Here is a 27723-nt window from a genome sequence, read left to right as displayed (position 1 = left end):
CAGAGTTGTACATTTTGTAAATGTCAACATCCACCTGCAGTTTGTGGTGGATTTTCTACATCTTTCAAAGGTTCTTCTGATTTGGGAGACATTGCATAGCTGCAGGATAGGAAACACTTATGGAATTGATAAATCTTTCTCACAACAGAAGCAACAAAAGGAGACCACTGGATTTACAATTAGCCAAATGTTCCCTGCACTGTGTGTGGAGAAGAGTATGTAAGCGAGATGTTAAGTGGATGTTTCCAGATATCAGCTGCCACACACTATCCACTCATTTAAATTGGCCCGTTTTGCCATTACTAATTATAAATTTCACTACACTTGCTAATTTATAACAGGCAAAGACATTTATTTGCCTCTTATAAATTAATTGGGTAAGTGAGCATGGAGGTTGTGTACAGCACAGTCTTGTACAGCAAATGACTAGCAGAAAATACATACAGGGCTCTGGTTTAAGGGTTACCAGATACTATAACTACATGTGCATAAGTTTCTCTGTCAAGCCACCAGGGGTCACTAATACCACATTACAAACATTCCACAGCATGGTATGTAACTTTATTCTTCTATCATAATAATTTAAAGTATTTACACACTGCACAGTCACTCTTTTACACAAACATATACTTACTGGTATATCCATGAACCACATCTAGGAAGTTTTGCAAAGACTGACACATTGTGGGGTTTCCAAGCATAAAAATAAAATCTGAAGCCTTCTAAAAAAGAGCCATTTGGAGTGTCTGTGAAAACCAGTGTTCCCTCTAAGCGTAAGCTCTCCCCAGAGACCATTCACTAAGCTTCAAAATATCCAGATGTTTGGCATTAAATAAAGCTCTTTTGGCTAGTGTGGACTTCAAGAACCAACATGTGCAAATAACATTTTCTCAAGAAATCCCACAGCAGGAACAAGAAAACGCTTTCAAGGAAGCACTACGTTTCTGAAATTTTACTTGTCTATGGGGCTCACAATTCACTACTAGTGTATATACACAAGTATTTGTGGGACTGGGGGTATGGGAAACTAGCTAGTAGACCTGCATCATTTACCATGTACTTGTACTGGGGTATCAACTCTAGGCTCAGCCACCACAATTTTCACAATACTTTTAAACTCAGTGTACCAAAGGGTCTCCCCCTCCCACACACACACACTATGTTAGAGCAGCAAAACAGGAAAGCTCCCCTCCTCTACCCAATTCTACAGTAGGCCAGAAACCACATTACCTAGAGCAGTTGGAAAACCATTTCCAGCTAACTCAGTCTAAACTGTGTGGGCAGGCAGAAAGGATGGGGCAAACTGTCTGAACAGATTAGACAGGGTTCTTGTCAAGTACACAGTTCTGTCTTCCACACTGGCCAGCCAAACCCAGCTAGCTTAACTGGTTTCAAAATAGCATTCCCAGCTCAATGTAAGCGGCATGTAAATCTTTCACCCATTCCAGTGTCAAGTTAAGTCTCTCTGCCAACAGAGAGTCCCAGCATATGCTAAAAGGAGACCATCCCTAATCTGTCTAGCCCTTCATCATTCCATGCAAAGAGAGGAGCGATTTAACTTCCAATTACCACCTCTCACACTACCCAACGAACAAGCACTTAGTTAAGTTTACTTGCTGAACTCAGAGTAATGAAAGCAAGACTATTCCAGTCTGTTATTCATGTATACACAGCACCCCTCCTCCCCCCCAAAAAAACAACCCACAACTACCCCCCACCAACCTGCAACAGCAAATTTCAGTGCCTGGGTCTACAGACTGGGGCTCACATTACAGAACTAAAAATAGCCACAAACATTCAGGCTTGGGTCTGGAGCTCAGGCTATGAAGCCTGGAGGTGAGTGGGTTTCAGAGCACTATGGTTTTTAGTGCCACGGAGTGAGCCCCCAAGCCCGAGTCTGTAGACCTGGGCTCTGAGACTCACGGCTGTAGGTTTTAAAATGCAGTGTAGACATACCCCTTGGAATGCTAGTGACTCACTAATCTACACTAAACTGTTTCCAAGGGAAAAACAGAATACAACACTTAGACCGATTAGCAATCATGACCGGGGGGGGGGGGGGGGGGGAGAGAAGAGAGGGAGTGGCACATGTGTGTATTTTTACTCTTGAAAAATCTTTACTAAGTGAGATGTTACCTCTTTCTTGAAATAATTTAAGGCACTAGATTGATTCAGTGACCCAATGGTTGAACTTTATCCCTACCATGCATGAGGACTCTGCTAAAATCCCCCTCTCCCTATATTCTAACACATTTGGTCAAAGCACTGCTTATGGAAGGGAATTTCTTAGGTCACTTAGCACCCCTCCAGCTGATTAGATTCAAACTGCAAGCCCCCATTCAGCCCCAGAGAAGGTGGACAGCTGTGACAGGGACTGTTAAGGAAAAGTGTGCTTGTGTGGAGTGCGCGCATAGGCAAAATTTCCCAGCACGCTCCTTGACATCCTACAGTGACACAACCAATTTCACTTAACCTAGGCAAATTTAAAAGAATGTCAGGTGCTCTCCTTAAGCCTAGGCAACCAATTGATCCCTCAATTTCAACCCATTCACAGAACAAAACTAACAGTCTTGAGGGAAGGGCAATATTCAAATGCCATGCTATGCAATTAAAACATGTCAAATGAGCTAGAGAACACTTCAAACACCCAAGACTGTTCTACCTATGGCACATTGCTGTATAAATCATAAGCAGACTCTGTTCTGAACGATCCACTTAGAGAGAACAGCAAGTTAGTGTGTTGTATTCACAGTAGAATGACTGGTGGTCTTGGGAGGAAATTAAGGATCGAAAGAAGAGGAACACAGAAAAAGTACTTACATATAAAGTTTGTAAAACTATGTAATACTTAGAGGGAGCACTGGGTGGGGTGTATGTACATGTGTATTATACATATTACCCAGATACACACATAAATATTTGATATATAAAAAATAAAGTGCTTTCTATGAGGTCCCAATGCAGGGACATTATAAAACATTTCACCAACTGCAAAACAAATTGATACAATCAAAGAATATTACATCCAACATACATGTAAAACAGAAACATGATATGTACAATCTGGCGGGTGTCCCAAGACAAACATCCCTTCATATACATGGTATATACAGATATACTCTTAGCTTTACTCAATATATTATGACAATATATATTTTAAAACTTTGTTAGAGACAAAAAACCCTACAAAAACGCAACAAGGATTAAGCACACAAGTCCAAGACTAACGGACAATTTGCTATTCTTGCCCACGTCACCATTTCCACTGTGGGGGAAGATGTGCCAGCGCTCTTTCCTGGGGTGCAGTGCCTCTACGTCCTGCAAAGCACGGTGAGCTGCTGCGGTGAAGTTAGCATCACCAGTGGTGAGCAGATCAAACACACAAGAGTAAAAATAGATGTCCTTCACCAGCATCTTCTCATGGCATTTGGTAGTGGCACTCTCCAGTGTGTACACAGACTGGGGCTGAGCAGAGGCAGCATGTGGAAGAAGCTGCCCCATAACAGGCAAAGGTAAGTGACCACTATCATCAATGCGTTCACTCGAGGGGCAGCCGTTCACACACAGCTGCAGGTCCTGACTTTCTTCATAAGCCATGGCCAGCTCTTCTGGCATGCGAATGGCCAGCGTTAGGTAACGTCCAACTTGGCGCACAAACACAGTGGTCCCGATGTACCTGGCGTGCATCTCCATGTATCTGCCACTGACTCTCTCCACTATGCGCAAACTCTTGGTGTCACTGTCTCCTCCACTTGTTGTGCCATCTACAAAAGCCGCCGGTAGGTCATCAGTGACTGCCTGGTAAACCTTCTGCTCTGTGCAGTCCTGGTATGATTTAAAGATAATAGTTATCTGGAAGAAAACAAGGGAAATTAGAGGGGAAATTCATCTCAAAACCATTATCACCACTGTAGAATGACCAAGGGTTGAATAGCTGCCCATCAAGCCCATGCTGACCATCATTCGTTCCTACAGCAGAGTATATCTAACTGTGCACCCATTCCCAAAACCCTAATACATAGTCTAGCAGGGGGCAACTTAAAATGGAATTCTTAAATTAGCAGGAAATCCACAATAGAGGAGGACAGCAACCAGAAAGAGGCCAAAAAGGGAACAGGCTATATACATCACTGAGAGCCACAGCTCCCTCTCCTAATGCTCCCTTAACACTTTGGAACTCAGTCTCATGGAGCTGTATGTGCCAAATAATTCCCATGCCACTATCTTCTGTGGTACAACCAGTTTCTCTCCATTGAAAGAGGAGTGTACTCTAATGCAATTAGCAACCAGAGGGTAAGGGGTGCCACTGATTACGTGAACATGGACAGAATATTCACTGTACCCTCTCTAATATATAGCTAACCCTTGCAACAACCTGAAAATGCTGTAGAAAGAGCACAGTATTATTTCAGCCATCAATTCAGTAGGCATGCAGTGACTAGCTACTCTTCTGTAATTATTTGACAATCTGCTTTTTGTTATTCAGTGTTTGGATTTAGCCTTTATAAACTGGGAGATTTGACACCTCCAGTCCACTAGCAGCTACAGAACATATGTATTACAGGCAGAAGGGAAATAAAATAGGTGGGCTTATACAAAAATGCACCATTCTGAACAAGATAATAAAAGTGCAGAGCAAACTTTGCTTTATTTAAGAGGTGGCTTGCAAAGCGCACCCAGAAGTTTGTGCCTTTTTATTATGCAAACGAATGGCTTCTTAAATCTAAGACGTTTGTTATTTAAAAATCACACAATAGAAATCAGATCCTCCAGTCTTCACAGAGGGAAGCAAGCAGGTTATGTTATTACATTATTTGTTAGGGTCCCTAGAGCTCTGTAGAGGGCTCTTATTTTTATTTAAATAAATGGCATGTCTGCAGTTTCCTTCCAACAGTGAAGAGGAGAAAAATACTGACTTGAACAGTCTAAGGATTTTTTTAAATACAGAAATAAGCAGTATTTTAATATCTGTATGTTCACACTTGACAAACTATATACATCATAAAGCAGGAGAAAAATGACAAACTGCAAAGCAATTTTAAGTACATTGCCGAGAGATTCAAAGTACTCCAAAATGTGTTTGTGAACATTTTCCAGCACTATGAACGTGTTCAGTTTCTAGCAGCCTTTGAATGTTTTAGTTTCAGTTAGCCCCATACTAGTCCACATCAGCTTTTGTTTCTTACCTCTCAGCTTTGAAACACAAGAGTTAAGACTCAAACAGCTGGAGTACAGTCAATCGGAACACCACCTCTCCCTTCTAGGAGGAGGAAGATTAACTTTGTGCCCTTCTTCACTTTCATTTACTAACAGCAAGAAGATTTCCCTTACTATCACCTCCTCTCTCTAGTCCAAACCCTCTTCAAAATACAATATTTAGTTTTAATGTTTCAACTGCCCCAGTTAGTTAGCATTATATTCTCACACAAACTGACAGAGCATTCACTATTTTAGTTCCACATGTTGCCACTGGTACTGTCTGACTGAAATTTTCCAATGATTTTTCTTTGCTTTAATCAAGTTATACAGCTGGTCCCAAGCTTGCTGTAGCCAAGCAATCTGTGACATTCATATGCCTGAGCCACAGCCGAGATTGAAGGATTTTGTTCAAAATCCAGACAATATATGAAGTATTTACTCCCCCTTAGAAAGTCACTGCTTTTGTCTAGTGTAGTGAGCCCACTATTCCACTTTACTTCCAATCTTTTATGTTTAGTTCAGTCCAGCAGCCCAGAAGGGAGATATCCTGGACACTGTCTCCTGAGTAATTTGCTGTGCATCGGATTCCCGTGCCTCAATAAATGAAGCTTCCAGAAAACTGCTTTAATACAATACTGCAAAAACAGTTTAATCTAAGGCCCTGGACACAAATGGCACAGCAATGGTAGTATTCTTTAGGCACATTCTCAACACTCTGCAAGAGAAGAATGATTTATATCCCAGCTGAAGGAAAATTCTGTGCAAGACTGCCCAGCACCTGAGTGAGTCTGAGGTTAACAGCTCAAATGGCTTTAAAGACAACACAGAACTTGCTTTTCCATATAATCACCCACGCTAATTTCCTAACAATCATATCAATAGGCTCCATGACTGACTTAATGCTTCTCTAAGTGCTGAGTAATTTGTCTCTAGTTTCTCAAACCTAAATTTCAATCAGTTGGTCCTGCTTGTGCAGAGGGACACTTTTCCTCATGGTCTTCACCAAGCAGAGAATTTGGATGTGACAGAAGGAAACCAACATTTGTACTCTGCTTCTGGCAAGATACAACAGAAATAAGGAACAGTCCCCACCTGCTCTCATTAGGACTCTGCTTTCTTCATCAAGGGTAAAACTGATACACGGGGAGAGAAAGGCCTCCACACCACTCCAGTCCTGCAATGGTGTTGCACAAGGAGCACAAGCTGAATAGCTATGAAAGGGCAGGGTATATACTCTCTGAGGTCTCCACAATGTCCCCAAACTGGCTAGCGAAGAGATGGCCACTGAAATGTGCTAGGCTTCACACTTAGAGATACAGTGGGCTAGAAGCAGTGTTTAAATTGTGCCAGGGCTTGCCATGGCTGAGCCCTGGCATCTCTAGGCTTGGCAGTTCATAGCCCCAGCACCCCTGGGCTTCCTGCATCAGTTATGAATAAAAAAAATTGCTTGAGTCTCGGCACCTCTCATTACAAATTAAGCACTGGCTAGAATACCCACTTGTGATGGATTTAATACTCCTTACCCAACTTCCTTCCTCTTGATTCTCTGCACCCCACACCTGTAGAGTACTCCATTCCTGGACTTTTGGGGGGGTGGGGGGCAGAGGTGAACTTCACCCTAAATCCCTCCCTCTGCTGCATCAAACTGTATTTTAAAAACAGATGGATATTTAATCATCATTTCAAAATCTTTGCGTCTAAGTTTGCCTTTTGTTACTGTGTGCACATATAACACTTGATGCAAGCCAAGTAAACTCCCACACACAGCTGTTGCTCTATTACAGTGTTCAAAGATCAGAAAAAAAAAAAAGCCAGAAAGGAATTCCAACTGCGGGAAGTACCTTAATGTATTTGCATCTGTATGAAGGAAACACTTTCATAAAGCAAAGTCAGTCTGCCAACCAAGTGTTCTGGGCATGTGTGGTGCTCTCAAAAGTTACTGCAATTATTAGGATGAACCACCCCAAAACAACACTTCCCATTCCCACTCTAAACCAGCCTCAGTTACATAAAGGTTATGTACAAAAATCGTAAATTTCTACTCAATGTTTTGGGCTCAAACTTTCCACTGCTTGGTCTCATCTGAAAGAAAAATGTGTTTCTGGGATGAGCAAAATCCTCTCCACTTTCAGTTTGCTGAACACACAAAAAAGTTACTTTAAAAAACAGATTCTTCTTTTGCATAAAGACCTCATGAAGAGCCAAGTTTTTGAAGGTGAAACTTTCCCAAGCTGTTAGTAAATACAGGAAGATTCTATGGGTTCTCTCAAATATGGAGCAGCTACTGCTTCTCCATCCATTTACTTATAAAACTATACACCTTTTTATCCATGTTAGCTACAACATTTCAGCCAACATGTTTTAAAAATACTTGCATTATGGGGCTCATCTGGACTAGGATTACAACTACAGTACTGGAGTCAGACTTTAGTTGGAGTGGTTTGGTGCTGCTATTTCACTGCAGCGTTCCACAGCTGTGTACACTTGAATTTTCCACAACTGGAACAAGGAGCTAACATTTTAATCTTTCCCCTTCAAGAGGGAGAGATTTTAATAAGATTACCAGTACTGCAACTCCTTATTAGGCTTTACTTTAACTCTCTTGCATTCAGCCATCAAAATGTTCTTAAGTACTCGTAACTGTGCAACACCACAGGGAAGCAAAAAGACTTTCACTCATATGACAAAAACCAGGGAAATTCAATGCAGTAACTAATTTTGTAGTTACATTTTCAGCCCAAAAGATAACTGAAGAGCTCCCCTTCCTTAAGAACCCAACTCAGCCATATTAAACATACTAAATTCTCTTCTCAGATTCATAAATTAAAATCACATTTATTTGAAAAGGGAGTGATGCACACAGCAGGGAGCAGAATTGGGGCAATTTTTTGGGGGGTGGGAAGGGAGGGCATGTTAATAGCAGATTGTAAAACAAACAGTATGTGCAACATGAGTGAGTTAGCATTGCTGCTAGAACCTTGGCTTTTTTTTTTTTTTTTTTTTTAATTTTAGTGTAGTTAGCTCCTCAGCTTGCATTACCAAATGCAAAAATGTTATTTTATACATGAGGTTTTGCAGCTTGTATTGCATCACCTCCTCCATTGTGCATGAGACATGCAAGCTATTAGCCCAAACAAGTGTTAAGTCATTTTTTAAATCTATATGTAGTATTCACATGCTTACATTAATTCCTGTTTTTCCTCTTAAAAAGAGAACACTATCAAGACTGCAAGTACCAACATTTAAACACCCACCTCCTTCCTTTACTATGTCTGTTTACCACCTCCATGGAATTCCTAGTCATTTCCTCTCTCCCACAATGTCTGGTTTTCTATTCTATATAGATTCTTATACCTCTCTCATTACCGAAGTATCGGAACACCTTCCAGGAGTGCATTAAGCAATGTGACTAATATGGGTTACATATTTGCTATTTCCCCTTCACCTCCCCTCTTTATAGGAAATGTGCTGTTTCTGTAACTCCTACACACACACTCTTCTACCTGGTGTCCTTGGAAACATTTTAGTCTCTGAAAGAGTGAACCTCAACACAACATCTGTATTGCTTACTTGTTTCTATAAACTAATCCATATACTGCAATAACTCAATTTGGCACATTTGCACTATACCACCGCATTTATTATTGATGGATTGTATTGCTGTGCATTTAAAACATCAATGCCTTTGTTAAACATTTCTCCCTCCAAACTACTCTGGCTCTGTTCATTCACTTTCAGTATTTCATTCCCTGTGATTGTCCCCACCCACAAGAACAAGTAAGAGATATTAAGTACAACCCAGCTCACATATCAGAATGCAACATTAAGGGACCAATCTTTTATGGCTACTGCAGGCAAAACCCCCTACAAAAGTCAAAGTTTTTGCCTGCACAGGCTGTATGGGATTAGGCCAAAAAACCATCATTCTGAATTTAGATATTGCTATAGAATAGTCCAAACTAAGTATTATTTTACAGCATTAAAAATCACAGTGGGAGCCAGGAGGCCAAGTTCTATTGCCAGTTTTGCCACTGGCCTGCTGTGATTTGGACAAGTCACTTAATCTTTCTGTACGTGTTCCCTTCCCACCCTTTGCCTATTTAAACCATAAACTCTTTGAGGCAGGGATTGTATCTCACTACACCTTTGCATGCAGACTACTACTATTGGCTCGAAACTCAACTGAGGCCTCCAGATGCTACTGTAATACAAGGAATAATACAAGGAATTGCCTTGAAGAGCTTACATGTGGATTTCAGATCTGTAACAAGATAGCTACACATGTGGAAGAACAAAGTCTACAGCAATAAGAAACTTGTGCAATTATTCTAAGGTGCAGGCATTTTAAATTTATATTTAACATGAAAGTAGCATCACCCTTGTGCCACAAGAAATATTATATACTTTACCACAGAGTTTCCTTTGGTAAGTGATGGCTTGCAAATAAATGTGATCCAGAAACAGTTCTATCTACCTGAGGTATCTATATATCTTAGCAAAAGCTCTGTAGTCAAGCAGACTGCTGAGTATGCTGTTTGAATCAGCAGAAAACACTATTGTGCTTCTTGCATCTTGAAATTAAGATTTATCATTAGTGTTTAAATCTGCAGTTTGAAGTGCATGATCTATTGGCATCATTGGAAGGAAATGTATCTTGATTTAGTATGGTTCTTTTCCAGTCCATGAAAAGAGACTGGGGTAGGAGCAACGTCTGAAGAGAAACGTAGTCCTACTAACGCACTGGGGTAATTCACCAAGCACTGGTTTAAGAAGTTACAGAACTAAAATTTCAGCAAAGGACCTCATGAAACTAGATAACCTTTAAGCCTGTTAACCCTTGAGCCTGTTAACCCAAGTTTTTATAGCTTCCATGTCTAGGGAGTTCTGACTACCAGAAGACAGGAGGCCAAGAAAGCTGCCCTGTTCTGTACACTCCCCCTGAAACTCTTGTAATAGACAATGTCGAGACAGGACATTGAATTAGATGAGCCATTGATCTAACCCAGAACAGCAGTTTTATGTTCTTAAGCAATATTAAGCAAATCAAGTAACATAGTCAAGGTTAGCAGGCTCCAAGTTAGACTAACCTAACTTTTCTACCTCCCCCCCACCCATGTCTTTGAAAAAAATATTGTTTTGTGCACTTTCCACACATACTCATCAACAAATACTTCACTTTTATCCCCTCAGAAATAGAAATGATGCAAGGAGCACAATCTTCATGAACATTTATAGAGCAGAGCGTGTGTGGGGGGGGGAGGGGGCAAACAAACAAACAAACAAGAAAAGCCATTTAGTAAGGGAAACCCTGAAGGCTGATAATGTTGACAGAAGTACTCAGTAAGTTTGGTGATGAGATCTCGACCTCACCGCTAACTCTAAGCATGAGATGTTCCTTTCTTGTGAAAGTCCATTTTTCTACGTTATATACAATTGGCAAGGAAACATGCAACTGCTCTTAGCACAGTGAAAGATTCTCTTTTGCTTCTTCCGCTGCTCACGAAACCAGTCTCAGTACCACATCTGACTGCTTCTCCCATAACTAACTTCCTGCTTTTGCCACACCCCCCACTTCTCAAACTGATCCTTAATATGTACTTCTGTGGGGCCTTCAAGAAGTTAAACGTTCATTTTTAATGGCTTTCTTGCTCACACTCCATGCTGTGAGCTAGCAGTCGCTTCATTACCATAGCTGAAAGGAAAGATGGGGTCCCTCAAACAGGGCTCCAGGACAATACCCTTCCACTCCTAAGGAATCGACAGTGTGGGAGCTGGGAACTCACCAGTACATTTTCTCCCTAGATATCCATCCCTCCCTCCCTGCCCCGTGCACAAAGACAAATAACCAAAAAAAAAAAAAAAAAAAAGACTGAATGAGCTGAGATTATTCAACACTAGAAGTGGCTCTTCTAGGTTCAGGTTGAAGCACATTTGGGAGGGTACTAGGAAGAAAGTACCTTTCACTGCCAAAGCTTGTGCTTTACCTGTTTGAAGGTAAACAGATGACTTCAGTCTCAAGCAAAGCTGCCAGTCTGACCTTTCACAAGCAATGATTCAGCTAGATTTTAAAGAGCCAGCATGCTCGTTTTTAGCATAGACATACACGGGAACTTCTTTTCGTTCAGGATGGAGCTCTTGATCTTAAGCTAATGAACAAAAACCTTTCCAGAAGTCAGAGGCCCAGGTCTACATGAAAGTTGCTCTGGTGACTACATGTGAGAGTTCATCAAAGTGCACACACAAATGGATATTTGGTGCCTAACAAGCCTTTTACCAAGGTTACTACCCAGTTTGCATGCCTGATTGCTCTAATTACTTGAACAGGCAGGATGCCTCAGACCCTTCCTTTGCACACTATTTTCCCTCTTGAAGGGATCTGCTTTGTTGGCAATTATACAAGATCAAGTTGGAGTTATCAGCTCATACAGTGGTTTTTTTTTTTTTACACTTTACTCCTTTTAGTTATTTCACTCTACAGAGGCAAGTTTTGCCCTTTCTGAAAATAAAAACTGAGTTCATCCTGACTTCAGACACTAACACCACTGCAAGAAGCACAAAAAGGTCAATATTATTCTACATGGCTGACAATCTCATGGTCCTTCTTAGAATGACAATAGAATGATAATAATAATAATATGTTCTCATTCCAGTTAATTATTCAAAGGGGAGTAGCAGAGCAAGTTCAGTACAATGGAAGTTCTTCCTGCAAAACAGAAGCCAGACTGCAAAATATATGCAAGACAGACCGACCACTTAACCTATGTAGTGGCACAGATGGGACTGTGCTTCTACACCATTCTTTTCTGCTGCTCAGAGGGGCTTGGAGACAAAGTATTGGTGAGAGGAGAGGAGATGAATTACTGGCATCTAGGCCACTCGCTGAAAGGATGTGGTAAGTAAACCTTTCCTCCCCTAGAATAAAAAAAGTCACTATAAAAAGTAGAGTCTTCCTTTTAAGGTACTTATAAGGCTCCTGCAATCTTTAATATATTTATGCTCCTTGCCCTTTGTGAGGGAGGGAAGTACTATTTATACACATTTTACCAATGGGGAACAGAGATATAGAGAGGACAAGTGATGGGTCCAAGGCCACACAGAAGTCCATAGCGAAGCAGAGTCTTGGGCCCAAGTCTTTGAGTCCTATGCTAGTGCCCTAGCCCACTGGACTATCCTTCCTCCTCCATCTGAAAGACACTGGGTTCCCACACTGATGTGCACAGTATAAATCTAGACTAGGTATGAAAGAAAGCAAAATGACATGTCCCAACTATTCCCATCTTGGCTACAGACTACGCAATGCCTCTAATTTAATTAATTCTAAAGAAAAAGGTTCCCTTGCTGTCTGCATCATGAAAAGCAATAAAATAAAAACCTAAAAAACTGAAACTGCCAACAGCACCAAGTGTATAAGCACACTCCTTCCACCCTTAGGAAACAGCCTTCACGTAAGGAATGACAGGAACAGTGAGCCCCAGGCTCTTTTATTCCATGCCACAGAGAAGTGAGAGGCAAGAAAAGCAGGGGGAGCCCCCGCCCCCAATTAAAAATGGCATAAGGATGCCACCCCAGCAGGTTCTGTCTCCCCCTGTTGCCGTTAGGGTTCTGGAGTTTTTAGGGGTGGGAAAAGAGGAAGCAAAAGCATTATACATGCCATGATCTCCTAAACTGCAGAGAGATTTCCCCGAATAAGTCTGTAAGCTAGCTATGGCTTATCAAGCTACACATCTCTCTACCTGCCTGTCAAGGTGGAGGGAAAGTGGGGTAAGTGGACACAACCAATAGCAGTATGGCTCTTGAGGGAGCCATGCTACCAAGGGGGAGTCCAGGTAGAATCTATCAAATAGACCAATCATCGCCCTAGATCCACTGTAATCCTACGTAATGCCCCAAACCCTTCTCATCTCAAGAAAAGTACGCAGAGGAAACTACAAGGTGAGCATCCATTTCCTCCTTTCATTGGTTTCCCCCTGGAATGGGTCAAGCAGTTCATTATCAAGTAGCATTTGATTCAGAATGTTGTTGAAAACAAACTTCTGCAAAACTGAAAGCTGATAGGGAAAGAAAGATTCTTCTCCCCCCACCCCCAATCTCCCCTTCTTCTTCTTTCTTTATTAAAAACCCACAACATTCCTCTGGACTGTTTGCAATCCAAAACACTGCATGACTGCTAGCATATGCAGTCCTGAAAGTAAGGTTGATGAGAAACTGACTAGCTTATTTTCATGCTCTAAGCTGAGAGAAATACAGCAAATAAACTGTAACTAGTGAAAGGTTAGATTCAAAGTGAATTTCTGAAACCTAAGTAATCAGCAACACCAGTAATTAGTTTTAAAATTCAACTAAGTAATACTCGCTATGAGGAGAGTCAAATTCTGCCACAAAGTGGTGGAAGCTCCTTGGAAACTAAATGGAACAAGACAATAGAAAATATATTGTAGGGATCAATCCTGCACTGACAAGATAACTTAAGAGGCCTTTTTCTCTCACTTATAGGAGTCTGTGCTTAGTAAATAAATCTAGGGCTCAGAAAGATGCATTAGTTCACAACATATATCTTGCAATGCTTTCAGTGCAGTAGATACACATCCTCCAGCTCCCACAAAACGGTGTTCTGATAAAAATGTGACTGCCTGGCAAAGAAAGAAAAACCTCAAGTATTGCACAGCATCTATCACTGGTGCCAATAAACCACTTTCAAACATTCTAAAATGAATGCCTTCTTGCAGGCTCCTTATTAACTACTTCTGCATATTAAACATCCCTGTGGATGCTGAGGTGAATTCTTAGGTCAGATTTTAACATTAACATACTTATTATAAAGAGAAAGTGTCAAACAGCACTCCTCCAGAGGGCTTGTGGGGCAGGAGGAGAATACTGCTTCCCTGGCTTTACACCGGAAGTAATACAAGAACTATATGCTTAGAAATGAACAAGTTCCTCCATCCCAGCAGGCTACTGAAATTTACCCTCTCACATTACTTTTACATGTTATTTTAACACATAGCTTCACCTGGGCTATACACACAGCTGTATACACGCCTAGGCATTCTCTCCTCCTTCCATCCCTACCAAGAGAACCTCCCTCTTGTTTTCTACAGCTGCCTAGCAAAACTTAGTATGAAAAAGTATTTTGTATTCTATTAAATATTTTCCCTTCTTGTATTCCTATGTTTAAGTGTCTTGAAGAATCAGCTTCAGTAAGCATTTTCTTTAAAAAAAAAAGCTGCAAGTTTATCTTGAGAGGCAGATTATGGAAAGTATGTCTCTTTCAAGGCTTATTTGGGGATGCAGATTGTGCTTCGACATGAGGGTTCATTAAATGCATCCCAGGTTTTGAATTTTTAGTAGTCAGTCTAGCACTGGTTCTCTTACATAACTCCACTACTGTCCAACCCAGAGATTTCATCTCCCCGCAGTAGTGTCAGCATTAGATGCCATCACAGAACTGAACAGTGACCCAGGAATTGACAGCAAGGCTACTCTTCATTTATCATCATTACAGCATAGTTGCCTTGGGGTTAAATTTGCAGATCCTGATATAGTTCTATACCTAGCGACTGCAATGAGAACACCCCAAGACTAGCCTATGGGTGGTGGTATCTGGGCAGGGTAAGCAGAGCTTAAATGTTAAGGTACTTTCCCCCAGCTTGTGCCTTAAATGGTTATCATACCACCACTGTATGTCATTTCCATGAGGAACCACTGTGCTAATAAAGGCAGTCACCTTGCTTTTTCTTTTTTTTTGATTTCTAAAGATAGCTTTTTTCTGATATCACCCACTTTTAAACAGTTTATTCTGTAGTTAAAAAAAATACAAAGATATTTTTGCTCCTATGCTGCCTTTAATGATCTAAGATCATCATCAAACATGCCCATGCCAATCCCTCTCTTGGCACACACCTGCTTTCAGCCTTTTCACTTGTTTCCCTTTCAGCTTTTCTGTTCTTGTTACTGGTAAGCACCCTTTGGGGTGGGGGTCAGGGCATGCACCAGCAACAACAGTGAAACTGACAATACAACATTTCAAATGCACAGATATTTCCCCATATCACACTGCCAGTTTTAGCAACAGCCACCTTAAGGGTCACTTGTAATAAAGTTCAGATAAGTGAGATTTTCAAAGTGCTGCGCTTTGAATTTTCATGAAATTCATCGGGCCATTTCAGTTACCATTTGGTCTCTCAAGACTGCTGCATTTTGCGCATCTTCCTCCTTTCACATGTACTCTATAGTTCTTTTCTCCTCTGTCTCAGCTCAGAGCTCTCTATTCCTACGTACCTTTCCATTTGCACCAGTCTTGGGGGTAGGGGTGGGACAGCATTGGAGGCTTGACTCTATTATATCTTGCAGTTTTGTAGATTAACGCAAAGCGGCTAGAACTATCACCCCCTGCCTACACCTCAAAGAATTGCAGTTTACATCCAGTTTCACCCATGGCTAATTTAAATGTTACTCTCTGATCTCAAACATTTTTGATGAGGCAAGGGTGGTTCCTTCATTAAAATTTTTTTAAAAAGAGGTCCTTTTGTTCAGAGAGGCTTTCTGGAGCATCTATGCATCAAGAAACTACTGCCCAAAAGACCTCCACCCCAGAAGTCTAAAACTAGGAGTATTAAATGATTTAGTCTGTGTTGTATTTTTGTTCTTTGCTTCAAGCTTCAAATTCCATTCACAACACTGAGGGGGGGGCCAGCAAGAGAGAAAAGAGAGAACAATCCATACCTTATTTGTAGCAGTAGCACTGGATCCTGGCACCAGAGGCACATTTGTCACTTGCACTGATAAGTAGTTATTGTCTATGAGAGGCCAGGCACCTTCCACTTTGCATGTCTGAAAGTGATCCTTAAAAGTCCTAAGGTGAGGATCACCAAACAAACCACAAAAGAGGTAAGTAGGAGGAGTTTGCTCCCCTCCCCGAAGTTCTCTGGCTCCTCTGCGGCCACTGTAACTACAGGGGTCGTGGGTAACTTCAGGGTTAGTAGAAGATGTTGGCCCATCCTTGGAGCAGTTTCTCTGGCTCATGAGGTCGCTGATCCCTAGCACAGCAGAATGGTAAACTAGGTTTCCACGACAGACTTTGGAATTGCGATAGGTGCAGGCAGAATATGCCCGCAGGGCTTTGCAGAATTCCAAATCAAAACCATCAAGAGCAGAGTTTAGATGCGAAGTTAATGACACAAAGTCTGTGGTGCACTTTTGGATTCGACATGGTGTTTGCAGCTGGCAGTTACCTAAGCACAAGAATAAAAGGGAGAGAGATAGATCAAACATTTTAGAGCGCAATTCATTTTTCCCCCCTGAACACTACAGACAATAGCCTTTAGGTTACTCATCAGAGAATTTCTCTCATTGGGAAATTTTTTTGCCATATTGCTTAAAAGAAAAAAGTTTAGAAAACTAAGTAGCAGTATAGACTGCCTCTCTCAAAAGGCTGAGGTGACCTACAGGTGACTTAGTTTCCATGAAAACAATGGCAGGTAGTTGATTTAAAAACCATTATATCCTGCCAAATACAAACCCAGTGTTTCTTCTCCAGATTCTATCAAGATGATATTGCAAACCCATGCTTCAATTAATCACTTAGTTGATAATTATATCTCCATTAGTCTTCTAATGTTTTTCATGACAAAAAAGTTAAAGGTTTTAGTTTGTTGGTAAATCATATTCCTGACAAGAAAGGTGATTTTGCTATAAATTTAAACATACAGATTAAGTCTTCTACTGTAGCAAATGACCCACGTGGTGCAGAGATCACAGTTACACCCTCCTCAAGAAGGGAAAAAATGCAGGCCATAAACTCAGTTTACTTTCATTCTTGGGCACTGCCACAGCTAGTGCTTCAGTAGTCATTTTCTTTATACCAATGAAAAAACCCTTTACACTACACTTTAAAACTACAGTTAAGGTTTTGTCAACTGTGGAAACCAAGCATTGCAATAGCACCTTATAACTTGGGATACGGAGGGCGTGTGTGGGTGGAAACAGAAGTAGATCATGAAATACAGGTGGCAGACTTACATTTCAGTTCATATAAACAACCGACTAGTTTCACAGGGTGCCATGATCACCTGGCTTCTGAAGAGGAAGTATAACTACAATCCTGGCAAGTAACTGCTTCCCCTAACCCTCCGTTTCCCTGCCCATTCAGCCCTTAATGTCATGCTTTCAAATCCTCTAACCTTACTCTGCACACACTTACCACAGACCAACTCCTGGGGGAGTGGAAAACAAGACAAAGAACTGCATGTAGTACTGAAGGAGGTATGAATGCAGACAGATTTCATTGCAATTAGAAGCAGAAAACGTGGTTCTGTATATAATATACACCATACTGTACTGCAGAAAACATCCAACCACATTTATTTGAAGCAATAAAATTGGAACATTCTTACAATACCTATTTTTAAAATTGCACTGAGTGGGGAACTTAATCAGCTATTCAATGCCAGGTGAAGAGGACTTGGGCAAGAAAAACAAATAGGTATTCCATCTGAATGCCTTGTGTCCACTAACTGGAAACCAACTTTCAAGAGAGACATCTTTGGTGCAACACTTGCCTAGCTACACATAGATCTATTTAAAAAAATATTACTTTAGGTGCTTTACTTTAGTAATCTACATACCATTTTATTTTTATATTCTGGTGTCATCTATAGCATACTGAGCGCTGTGACCATAATCTCTGCCCTAAAGAATTCACAATCTAGGAAGAATCAAGGGTGATTTATACTATATGCAACACACTAGGATTTAGAAAAGACAAGTGAAAAAGTCTATTTACTTAACATCCGGGAGGAGGGAAGGGTGTAAAGAAGGGAAAAGATTAGGAAGGGGAAAGTTAGATTAATACTTATTGATATCGTATAGATTACCCAGTTTTGGTAATCTTTTACTGAATACTGTGTTATGAATCTTGTTAAAAAAACAAGAGCTATAGGCTTATATCCAGCATTTAGATACTCCTACCTACCACCAAATTTTAGCAGGAAGGTATAAGTGCTTTCAAGATGAAAATGCCTTTAATGAACACTCAAGCTTTTCATAAGCTAACATTCCTGTCTAGGGAAACTTAAGAAGAAACATCTGAAATATTATTTCACCTTCCTTACACCCAAAAATAAATTTCCTTCCAACTCTGAAGTGTGGAACTGGATAAATTTCCTATTAAAAAACAATGTTAGTTTAAATACCCTACACTCCAGTTATATTAAGCTTACCTCTAGCCTAGAGTATTAAAAGTTTTAAACAGTGAAAATAAAGTAAAAGGAATGTCTCTTCTAATTCAAACTAGAAAAATCCCTAAGTTGTCCCGCTACTACCCATGCACTACTTTAAACCCTACTCCAGAGAACAAGAGTTTTAGAAGTCATATTTACACTGGAAAGAAAGCAAAGAACTGAAGACAACCATTATGGCTAAAGGAACTTAGTAACATATAGTTTAGGACTTCACACAATAGCTAGTTGTCCAAGCATCAACAGCTTCCCATTAAAAACATGTTCTGGCTATTCGTTCTTTTTATGAGCAATAAAATTCAGCTGTGTATAAATTTGTTTGAAATTATAAAATATGAGGATTAAGGAGAGTGTGGAAATATTTATGAAAATAATATGTGCATGCTCAGGGGAGTGAGGGAGAAAAGGTATTGTATTTTTGCCATTTTAAATAGCCTTTCCACACCCACTGAACCTTCTTTATACCTATTCTCATTTTTTGCTTGTTCCCCTAGGTTTCAGAGTGAGCAGGGGTTGGTGGTCTTCAAAATTCTAATTAAAAAGTGTTCTTAAACCACATACAAGACACAAGGTGGTGAGGGAGAAAGCAAGCCCTTAAGTAATTTTAACTCTGTTTGTTATTTGATATTCTAAAGAGAGATGGGAGAGAAAATGGGATTATTAGTTTCATCACCTAACCTATGATGACCCTCCTTTAGAACGACTAACTCTCGTACACCCAGAAATATCCAGTCTTCATGAATTTATGACGACAGTGCACACTTCGCCTGTTATTGGTGAACCCTGTCATGATGCCAAGACAGTGCAGATTAAAAAAAGAGGCTCAATATACACATTTTATACATTCTTATTGTTATAAGAACATGGCTCACAAAAGTGTCATTAATGTAAGGTAAACTATCATGGTGATGAGGCAAGTGACATGGGAGCAATAATAAAAGCATGTCTGCCCACCCGCAAAACTACACTTGGCTAAGCAGTGTAAGCTTTTGAAATAAGCAGAAACCATTTCATTTCAAAAGCAGTGCTCTGAGAGGATCATCATTGCCAGGAGGTACAGTCAGAAAGTGACTTTATTAAATCTGAAGGATGCGGTCCTGCAAACACTTATGCATGTGAATAATTCAACTAAAATTATAGATATTTTGGAGGAATTACTACCTAAAGAGAACATTCTTTCACAGAAGAAAGCCATCACTCTAGCAAATTTCTGGTTGAAAACGATATAGACTTTAATGAGGATGCTTTTTGGAATGTTACATTTTCCAACTTTTCTTAAGATAGTTCTATTTTGTTAAAAGAACTACTTGCTTAACTTCTCAGCTAATTGCCACCAGTTAACCACTGGTGGACTAGTATATAGATTAATTTTATCACGGACTTCTACATAACCTCCAATCATTTGCCTGGGACTTTTGCTAAAATATTATTAGTAGAATATGGCTGGCTTTTCACTCTGTATTATTTAAGGGGCAGTTCAAATGAACAGGGCATATCACTTTTGCCCATCACTCTAGTATAGAATTATTTAGGTATCTAAAAATAAGTAATATAATTTTATCACAAATAATGAGAGATACAAGTGGTCAAAGACCTACTAAGATTTTTCTAGGAGACATTCCTGAAGAGATCTGATAAGTTTGCGCCTCGTTCTCTAAAATGATTTAAAAAATAACACTGAAACAATTTAAAAGCCACATGTGGCTTTCTATTTGTTCTGATTCTCATTAAAGCAGCCTCTCCACATGCACAGGGAAAAAAGATCAAGTTCTCATCTACATATGAATTCTAAAAACTTTTTAATCTAAAGAAGATTTCAAATACAGATCTCTGCTTCTTAAGGATTGTCACTCTAGGGCCTGCTTTATAGGGCTGATCTTTAATTTCTATGTTTTTCTAACTCTAATACAGTAATAAAGTAATTCTATGATTTCAATTCATTAATATGAATGTGTATTTTAGAGAACAAAGACAGATTCAGTGACGTTTACTTTTCTGACTTTCTTACACAATGTGCATTTTTCCATGTGACACCTTCTTGCAACGGGCTTCAGTTATCGTCTCTTAGCTATAGAGAATGTATAACTTTAAACCATATTTATTCCCATTAACAACTGAAAATCTTGTTTCTATATCTTCATCATCAATTTCAGATTTAGGAGATTAAAATGAGTTTTTAACAGGATAAACTTTACTCCACCTCCAGCCTGAAGAACTTTACTTTTCCTCCTCCCTTACTCCACACATCAGAACATTTCTCGGCAGAGGAATGTAACTCCCCTAAGAAATATTTTAGAAGAAACATAAACCCTGAAGGAAACTGTACATCACAAATGAGATGGATGGCACACAGCTGATGGGCATTATTAACCCTACAGACCCAAACAGACTAACCAGTCTGATCAAGTTTTACAACAGAAGGGCAAACCACCATGAAACTACCACTCAGTATTAAGGGGCGATTTTAGAAACTTTTTTTTTAAAAAAAAATCAATCTAGACCGGTAGAGAAAATTAAAGCCATTTCATTAAGAGCTTGTTTCCCCTCCCACCATCCCCCAATTCCAGCTGCAGGGAACAGAAGAAAAGCACAAGGTTCCCTCTCTCTCCCCACGGAGGAGGCGGTGGTGCAAAGAGAAACCTGATCTCAGCCCTGACTTTCAGTAAACATCACCGCAGTGAGCAATAAAGCCCCGTGGGTCTAAAGCTCACACAGCAGCACCCCCCTTCCCCAAACGGAGACAGCTCCCCTCCCTCCAGCGATCGCTAGGCAGGTTGGGGAGCGGGGGTTTCCCGGCGGTTTATGTCCTGGGGGGGAGCAGTCAGACTCCCCCAGACGCCGACCAAGCAGGGGCTTCGCTACCCTTTTAAGGCTACTCCCGCCCCCCAAACAAAGCGACTCCCCAGCCCAGCCACGACTGGTCACGAGAGACAGCAGCAGGCCGGGGGCACAGGTAACGTGCCAGCCAGACAACGGGCCCCCGCATGCGAGCTCCGCCCCGGCGAGGAGCTCTGGCGGGGCACGGGGCGTGCCGGCTGCCCGGCTGCTAGCCCCAGCCAGGCGGGGAGGGAGCGCTGCTGCCCACGGCAAGCAGCGGCGGCGGTACCTGTGCGCAGCAGCAGCCCGACGTTGAGGAGGAGAAACAGGGCGGCCGGCTGCGGCGGGTGCAGCCGGCGGCGGCGTTGCTCAGCCCCGGCGGCGGCGCAGGAAGGTGCTGCTCTCCCCATGCCCGTCCATGCAGGTCTGCGGGGCGACGGCGGCGGGACGGGGCTGCTGCATGGGCAGGCGAGCCGGCCTCCTGGCTTCCTCCTCTTCCTCCTTCAGCCCCACGGCGGGGAGAGGCCGTCAGCAGACCAGGCGGGAGCGGGCGCCGCCGGGCAACGCAGCATTGCGGGGAGAGACACAAACACAAAGAGTGAGGCTCGCCCCCCACCCCCGGGACGCGCGGAGCTCTCGGGCTCGGCCTGCGCCTCTCCCGCACCGCTCCCCCGCCCAGCCAATCAGTCTCTCTCAGCTCCGCACTCGCCCACCCCGCCTGCCCGGCTCCCATTGGCTCGCCGCGCCCGTCCAACAAGCCTGACGCGAGCCTCATAGGAGCCCCACCCTTCCTTCCTTCCTTCCTTCCTTCCCTCCCGCCCCGCCTCCGCCAAGCCCCCTCCTCCCCGAAGGGAGTTGGGTGGACTGCGGAGGAGGCTTGGAAGTGATTTGCTGACGGGTCTCCACCCTGCTTTCTCCGCCTCCTGGGCTTATCGTTTTCCTGCTGTGGATTCAAGAAGCGCACGGCAGCCCCCGTGGGAGCGAAAAGTGCGAAGAGAGCTTTTCTTCTGCCGGCTTCCCGCTCGGGGGCTGGGATCTCTCGCCTTGCCTGGGTCGCTTTCTTGTGCTGAGGCACCTCCCTTCCTTCCTGATGAGGGATCTGGCCCCCTAGCCACTCTAGTGCTCTGCCCCCTAAACCCTTTCGTGCTGGGAGCCCTGGCTCGCAAAATGCTGCTTTCTGACGCATGCAAATTCAGTCCAGTCTCTAAATGAGGAATCTCGCTGGCCCTGCGTTGTATCATCTAAGAAAGTGCCTTCCAAAACCATATGATTCTGATGTATTCATCTTCGCAGCAGCCAATCACATCCCCGGGACCGCTGCGCCAAGCATTCCGATTTGGAACGTTGGGTTTGCCAGCGTTCCTAATCGGAATGCAGGCGCAGCGGTGCCGGGGTTGTGATTGGCTGCGGAGGGTATCAATGGAGTCTTGGAGGACTCCGCCCGAGGGAATGACTTCACCTTCTTGACCATGGCTTTAGCTAGTTTCCGATGACTGTCTATCCTTAAATTAATATCGAAACACTTTATCAGCCTGGAGTGACAGACGCCTTGCATCCGCATGCTGTGGTTAAACAAGCAGGTCGGACTCGTGAACTTTGAGTTTACTCTAGACTGGGCGAATTTTAACATCTTGGTTATTTTAGGAGAACTTAGATTTTAGCGACATCGCTAAGAACTAAGTATAAGGAATTTCACAGTTGTAACGCTGCTAATTTGCGTGCAGTTGCTGTAGCCTGTAGGCGAACTGCTGACTGGCTCCCATGCGCTCAAGTAGGCCCCTTATTATGTAGAGGAAAGTCAGACAAGGAGACGGAAGAAGGGGAAATACACACAAACTACAGGGGGGAATTGTTGTTATTGGTAGGTGTGAAGTGAAATCTGATCTTCATGAATTGCTTTACCACGTGAATCCACTTTCTCTTCTTTCATTAGCACAAACATTTCTCCAAGAACTGCTTTGTGTTGAGGAGTTAGCATACCGAGCAAAATTTTGTAATTGCTGCTCGTGCTTATAATAATAATAATTAAGAAATTAAATAATGATTTTAAAAAAAATCCTAGCAGGCCTATCCATTAGGCTGCATATAATGAAGGATATTTGTATGGGTGCTGCAGCCTCTGTCTTGAAACAGTTTCCATTATATACAGGGTTTATAGTTTATTTCAGTGGCTCTCAGCACCCCCACTATAAAAATTGTTCCAGCACCCCTGGGTGTTTGGTCTGAAGTTTGCAGTGATCAGATCCACAGCAATTCCCTCACCTTTTCTTAAGTTGTACTGAAATTTGTTTGGCCATGGTGATACACTTTCCCGCTCCCCATATCTCCACCCCAACCAAAGGCACACAAAAATAAATTAACAAAAAAAAAAGTTTATAAACAGTCATTTCTTGGACTAATCCATTCATCTGTTTATACACACACACACACACAACTTACATGGTAGTTTGTAGGTCTGTACAAACTACTGTGTAAGTATAAAGAAAAGGAGGACTTGTGGCACCTGAGAGACTAACAAATTTATTTTGAGTATAAGCTTTCCTGAGCTACACCTCACTTCATCAGATGCTGTAGCTCACAAAAGCTTATGCTCAAATAAATTTGTTAGTCTCTCAGGTGCCACAAGTCCTTCTTTTCTTTTTGCGGATACAGACTAACACGGCTGCTACTCTGAAATGTGTAAATATAGTAACTTTTTCATGTCTATTTGCTATGAATTAGGAAGACTGCCATAGTTAACTTTTATCAAGCGAGCCTAATTATATATTAAACTACATTATGTTTACAGTGTCCTTTCCCACTGCTATGTCCTGTAGTTGTGCCCATTAAAAAGATCTGATTACCCTAAGGCACAATTCAAATTTTGCATTTTACATCCACAATATCATCATAAAAAGAAAAGGGGTACTTGTGGCACCTTAGAGACTAACCAATTTATCTGAGCATGAGCTTTCGTGAGCCACAGCTCACTTCATCAGATGTGGCTCACGAAAGCTCATGCTCAAATAAATTGGTTAGTCTCCAAGGTGCCACAAGTACTCCTTTTCTTTTTGCGAATATAGACTAACACGGCTGTTACTCTAAATATCATCATAATGGCACCAGTATTGCACATAGGAATGATTTGTTCTATAGACTAGTGGGACATTAACCATTGCCTTTGGAGCAATTTTGATATCAGATGTTGTACACAATTATGCTTTGCGATTTTCTTTTTAGTTAAAAAAAATCGACAAAACATACGACTTAAGTGGACAAAAATCAAAAATTTCAAAGGTAGATCTTTCACTCCATCCTTAACTTCTCCCATTTGGTGATCCATTAAAGAAACATAGAAGGCTAGTTCTGCAGATTTCTGCGCCAAGAAAACTCAAAGTGACTTGGTTTTCTTGCTTGTGTTGACTTTTTTGAGTTACCGTTTTAATGTACATTTTTTTCTTAAGTTATTTATCGGGCTTAAAATCAGATTCTGAAATCCCTATTGAAGCAACATTCTCATTGAAGTCAGTGAGAGGCTTTGCCTATGAGGACTTCTGGTTTGTTCCAATTCTTTTGCTGAGCTCGTATGTTCTGTTCTGTGAGCGGCTCTTTGACAATAGAGGGCGCTCTTGAGTTACTCCAAATATTTGAATCATGAAATGTAACTATGTTCATTGAAAGGAGAAACTACATTTTTGATCTGAGGTGCTTTATGTTCAACTGCAAATTTTGTCAAGCCTGAGATTCAGATACCTAGTATTTGCATTTTTAGTATTATAAAAATCTGTAGTCCTCCAGCGGAAGACGATGTTACTTTTTAAAGTTACACTGCAAGATTGTTCCCAGTCTGAAGTGTCAGGATATTAAATGAGCTGTGATATTGGCATGGAAAGGTCACCGTTAGTGTGCGCTGTGCTTCCGAATGAAAGTTAATTACTAATTAATTGAAATCCACACAAACTTTTTATTTTTATAAACAGTATCAGATTTGTCTGCATGGATTTTTGAGGTTTACATTTAATGTTATAACCCATGAAAGTAAAGATCACCAAAACGAGGGTCCCAGCTGTGAGCTGAAAATGTAAAACAAGAAAATAAATCAAGATTTTTAAAAGGCTCGGATGTTTCTTTCTCGCTTTCTTTTACCCCTAGGAAAAAAGGAAACAAATAGCAAAACAAGCAGTGACCCAGCAAAAAGAGAAATTAAATGAACGTGTAACTGGGTAAAAGTCAACCACATGCAAGAAGCATTACTGCATTTTAAACAAGCTGTGGTTTATTTTCCAAAAGGGAGGATATGTGTGATACCTTAACGGTTCCCCTGTTGATATAATCTCCGTTTCCAGAAATACAACACAAATATCCTCTTGGATATGCTGTTTATTACGTTGGTGTGTGTGTGGAGGAAGAATAGCTGGGAATCAAACCTGGGGTTTCAATTTGCAAAACACGTCATTATATTCCCCACTATTCTTTCTTTGCCCGTGTAAGGAAGGCAGAAGTATCAGCAATAAGTACTTAATAAATCGACTTCTAAATATTTTTGTACTTACATCATATTTATCCCTTAGGGTGTTGCGCGGATCGCTGGAGTCAACGCTGCATCCTGTTCTCCTAGAGGATGGGATACTTTGCAAATTAGGACCTGTATATTAGATAATTTAAAACGTTATGTCCGTCTTCTGAAGGCCTAGGAAGCGTTCATTTCTTGGACCTAGACACTATATTGACGTGGTCCTGGACTTTGCAGACACTGACTAAAGCCTGGAAGTAGCAGGTGCAGAAAGCATTTGGAAACCCCCTGCCAGAACCGGGGAGGTAATGCTCTTCCTGCCCATTTATATCAGGAAACCAGCACAAGCTTCCCTCCGAAACAAAATTAACCTCTCATTAGCCAGAAACTCCCAAGCAAGCTTTAAAACCTTTGCAATCTCCATCTAAAGTGTTTAGGACTCCCCCGCCCCCTTCCAGGCAATACAATTACTGCCATCGGTTACACTTTGGTTTTCCTAACGCAGCCTGAGTTTGCATTTAGCTGCCATGAGACTGACAAGCAGAGAAACTGTCAGTGCAAAAAAGGAAGCACACCAGCCACTTCTTCCTTCTTTAGGGCTCCTACAGAGCTTCCTGAAGTGAAGCCCAGCACTGTCTGGAAGACAGAAATACACTCTCTCACTCACGGACTAGCTTTTGGATCCTTTGGAGCAAGTTCCCATTAATGCCCCCTGGACCTTGTGCCCTTTCTTCCTCTAAATGCTAATAACTGACCCTTCGTTGTGCTCGTTGTCAGCTAAAAAGTGAAAACTACGTAGACCAGCGCTGCAGACCTATGCAGTATCCTTGAAACGCTCCAGGGTTACATCAGTTGAAAACAATGTAGAGCAAGAGGTGTTTATTTTATCGGATGCAATTTGTAATTTGCAAACACGTAAGTGATTTCAGATGTCCGGCGGGATTGTTTAGCGTGTTTTCCTTCCTTCCCACATACGGCTCCTTCGAAAACTAAAGACAGGTGGATTGACGACACACACAAAACCCCGAGCCCCGACTCCAGCAAAACAACTCACCACAAACATCCCCGTGCCTTCATCCCTGACGCTTGCCAGCTGGAACAATAGCAGCAAGAGCGCACCGAGCCATTCGGCTCTTTCGCAGAGCTAGAGGGCAGGGGCAAGGGCGCAGCCCCTTTCCCCTTGGAAGATGGGACTCGTAATGACACCTCCGCCAGCGATCGGCTTCATCGGGCGCGCGAGCGCACGCCCCCACCGCCGCGGAGTGACTGTCTGTCTCTGGCACCGGCACAAAGGGAGGGGATGTGCCTTTAATGACAGCGGGATCTTTCCGCCACCTATAGAAAACAAATGAGGGGGGAGGGGGAAGCGAGGGCGAGCGCACAATAATTCCCTTCTCCCGCCTGGGAAACGGCTCCCTCCCCAAGGAAGACAGCACAGTGTCTCCGCCTCCTCAAGTCCGCAGCCCCCTGCCAGGGGCTCCTGCAACCGCTGGGATGTACCTGCACATCTGGATGATCAGCTGGGCATGGCCGCGCCAGCCCTTCCCATTCGAGGCTTTGCACAAAGGAGCCTTTTACTGGCCCACGTAGCACTGCCTCAATGTACGCTGCCTGCCTCTTACAACCCCCTCACACTTGTTCACGACATGGTATCAGACTTCCTCCGCAAAAGCAGGCAGTGTGTTACAATATCAAAGCCCCCCCCCCCCCCCCAGCCTCCAACAAACCCCTTATTTATTTGGGTATTAGCAGCCCCTTCATAACCTGAGCACGCAAAGCAGTTTCAACAGGTTCCCCCCTCCCCCGACCTCTGCCAGGTTTCTCCAGATGTTTTGCTGCCAGCTGACAATCTGTTTTCCTTCCCTCTCCCGATGGCGTTTTATTATTTACAATGTTGTCCAGTTCTTGGGCTAACATTGAATTTAAATGACAACAACAAAGAATCGGCACAGAACTTTTGGCTGAAAATCTGACCTAGCA

At 42.1% G+C, this 27723-nt stretch overlaps 1 protein-coding gene across 9 annotated transcripts; it reads right to left on the bottom strand.

Annotated features, from left to right (window-relative positions):
* Window positions 1-539: 539 nt before the first annotated feature.
* Window positions 540-27364, bottom strand: RGMB (repulsive guidance molecule BMP co-receptor b). Of its 9 annotated transcripts, XM_073344579.2 has the most exons (6): window positions 27244-27364; window positions 26798-27078; window positions 25784-25875; window positions 21541-21752; window positions 15922-16430; window positions 540-3852 (listed from the first exon to the last, which is right to left on the bottom strand). In XM_073344579.2, exons 3-6 carry the CDS (start codon window positions 25786-25788, stop codon window positions 3184-3186), a joined length of 1395 nt encoding a protein of 464 aa, XP_073200680.1. In that variant the 5' UTR covers window positions 25789-25875; window positions 26798-27078; window positions 27244-27364; the 3' UTR covers window positions 540-3183. The 9 variants fall into 9 exon arrangements, 6 of the variants coding, with proteins under 6 accessions (XP_073200680.1, XP_073200682.1, XP_073200679.1 ...); XM_073344581.2 differs by lacking the exon at window positions 26798-27078; XM_073344578.2 differs by lacking the exon at window positions 27244-27364 and having other exon boundaries at window positions 26798-27237.
* Between the last annotated feature and the right edge of the window lie 359 nt (window positions 27365-27723).

This window comes from Lepidochelys kempii, chromosome 5 (genome assembly GCF_965140285.1).
Source record: "Lepidochelys kempii isolate rLepKem1 chromosome 5, rLepKem1.hap1, whole genome shotgun sequence".
Classification (NCBI taxonomy): domain Eukaryota; kingdom Metazoa; phylum Chordata; order Testudines; family Cheloniidae; genus Lepidochelys; species Lepidochelys kempii.
This window is presented reverse-complemented; position numbering and strand designations above follow the sequence as displayed.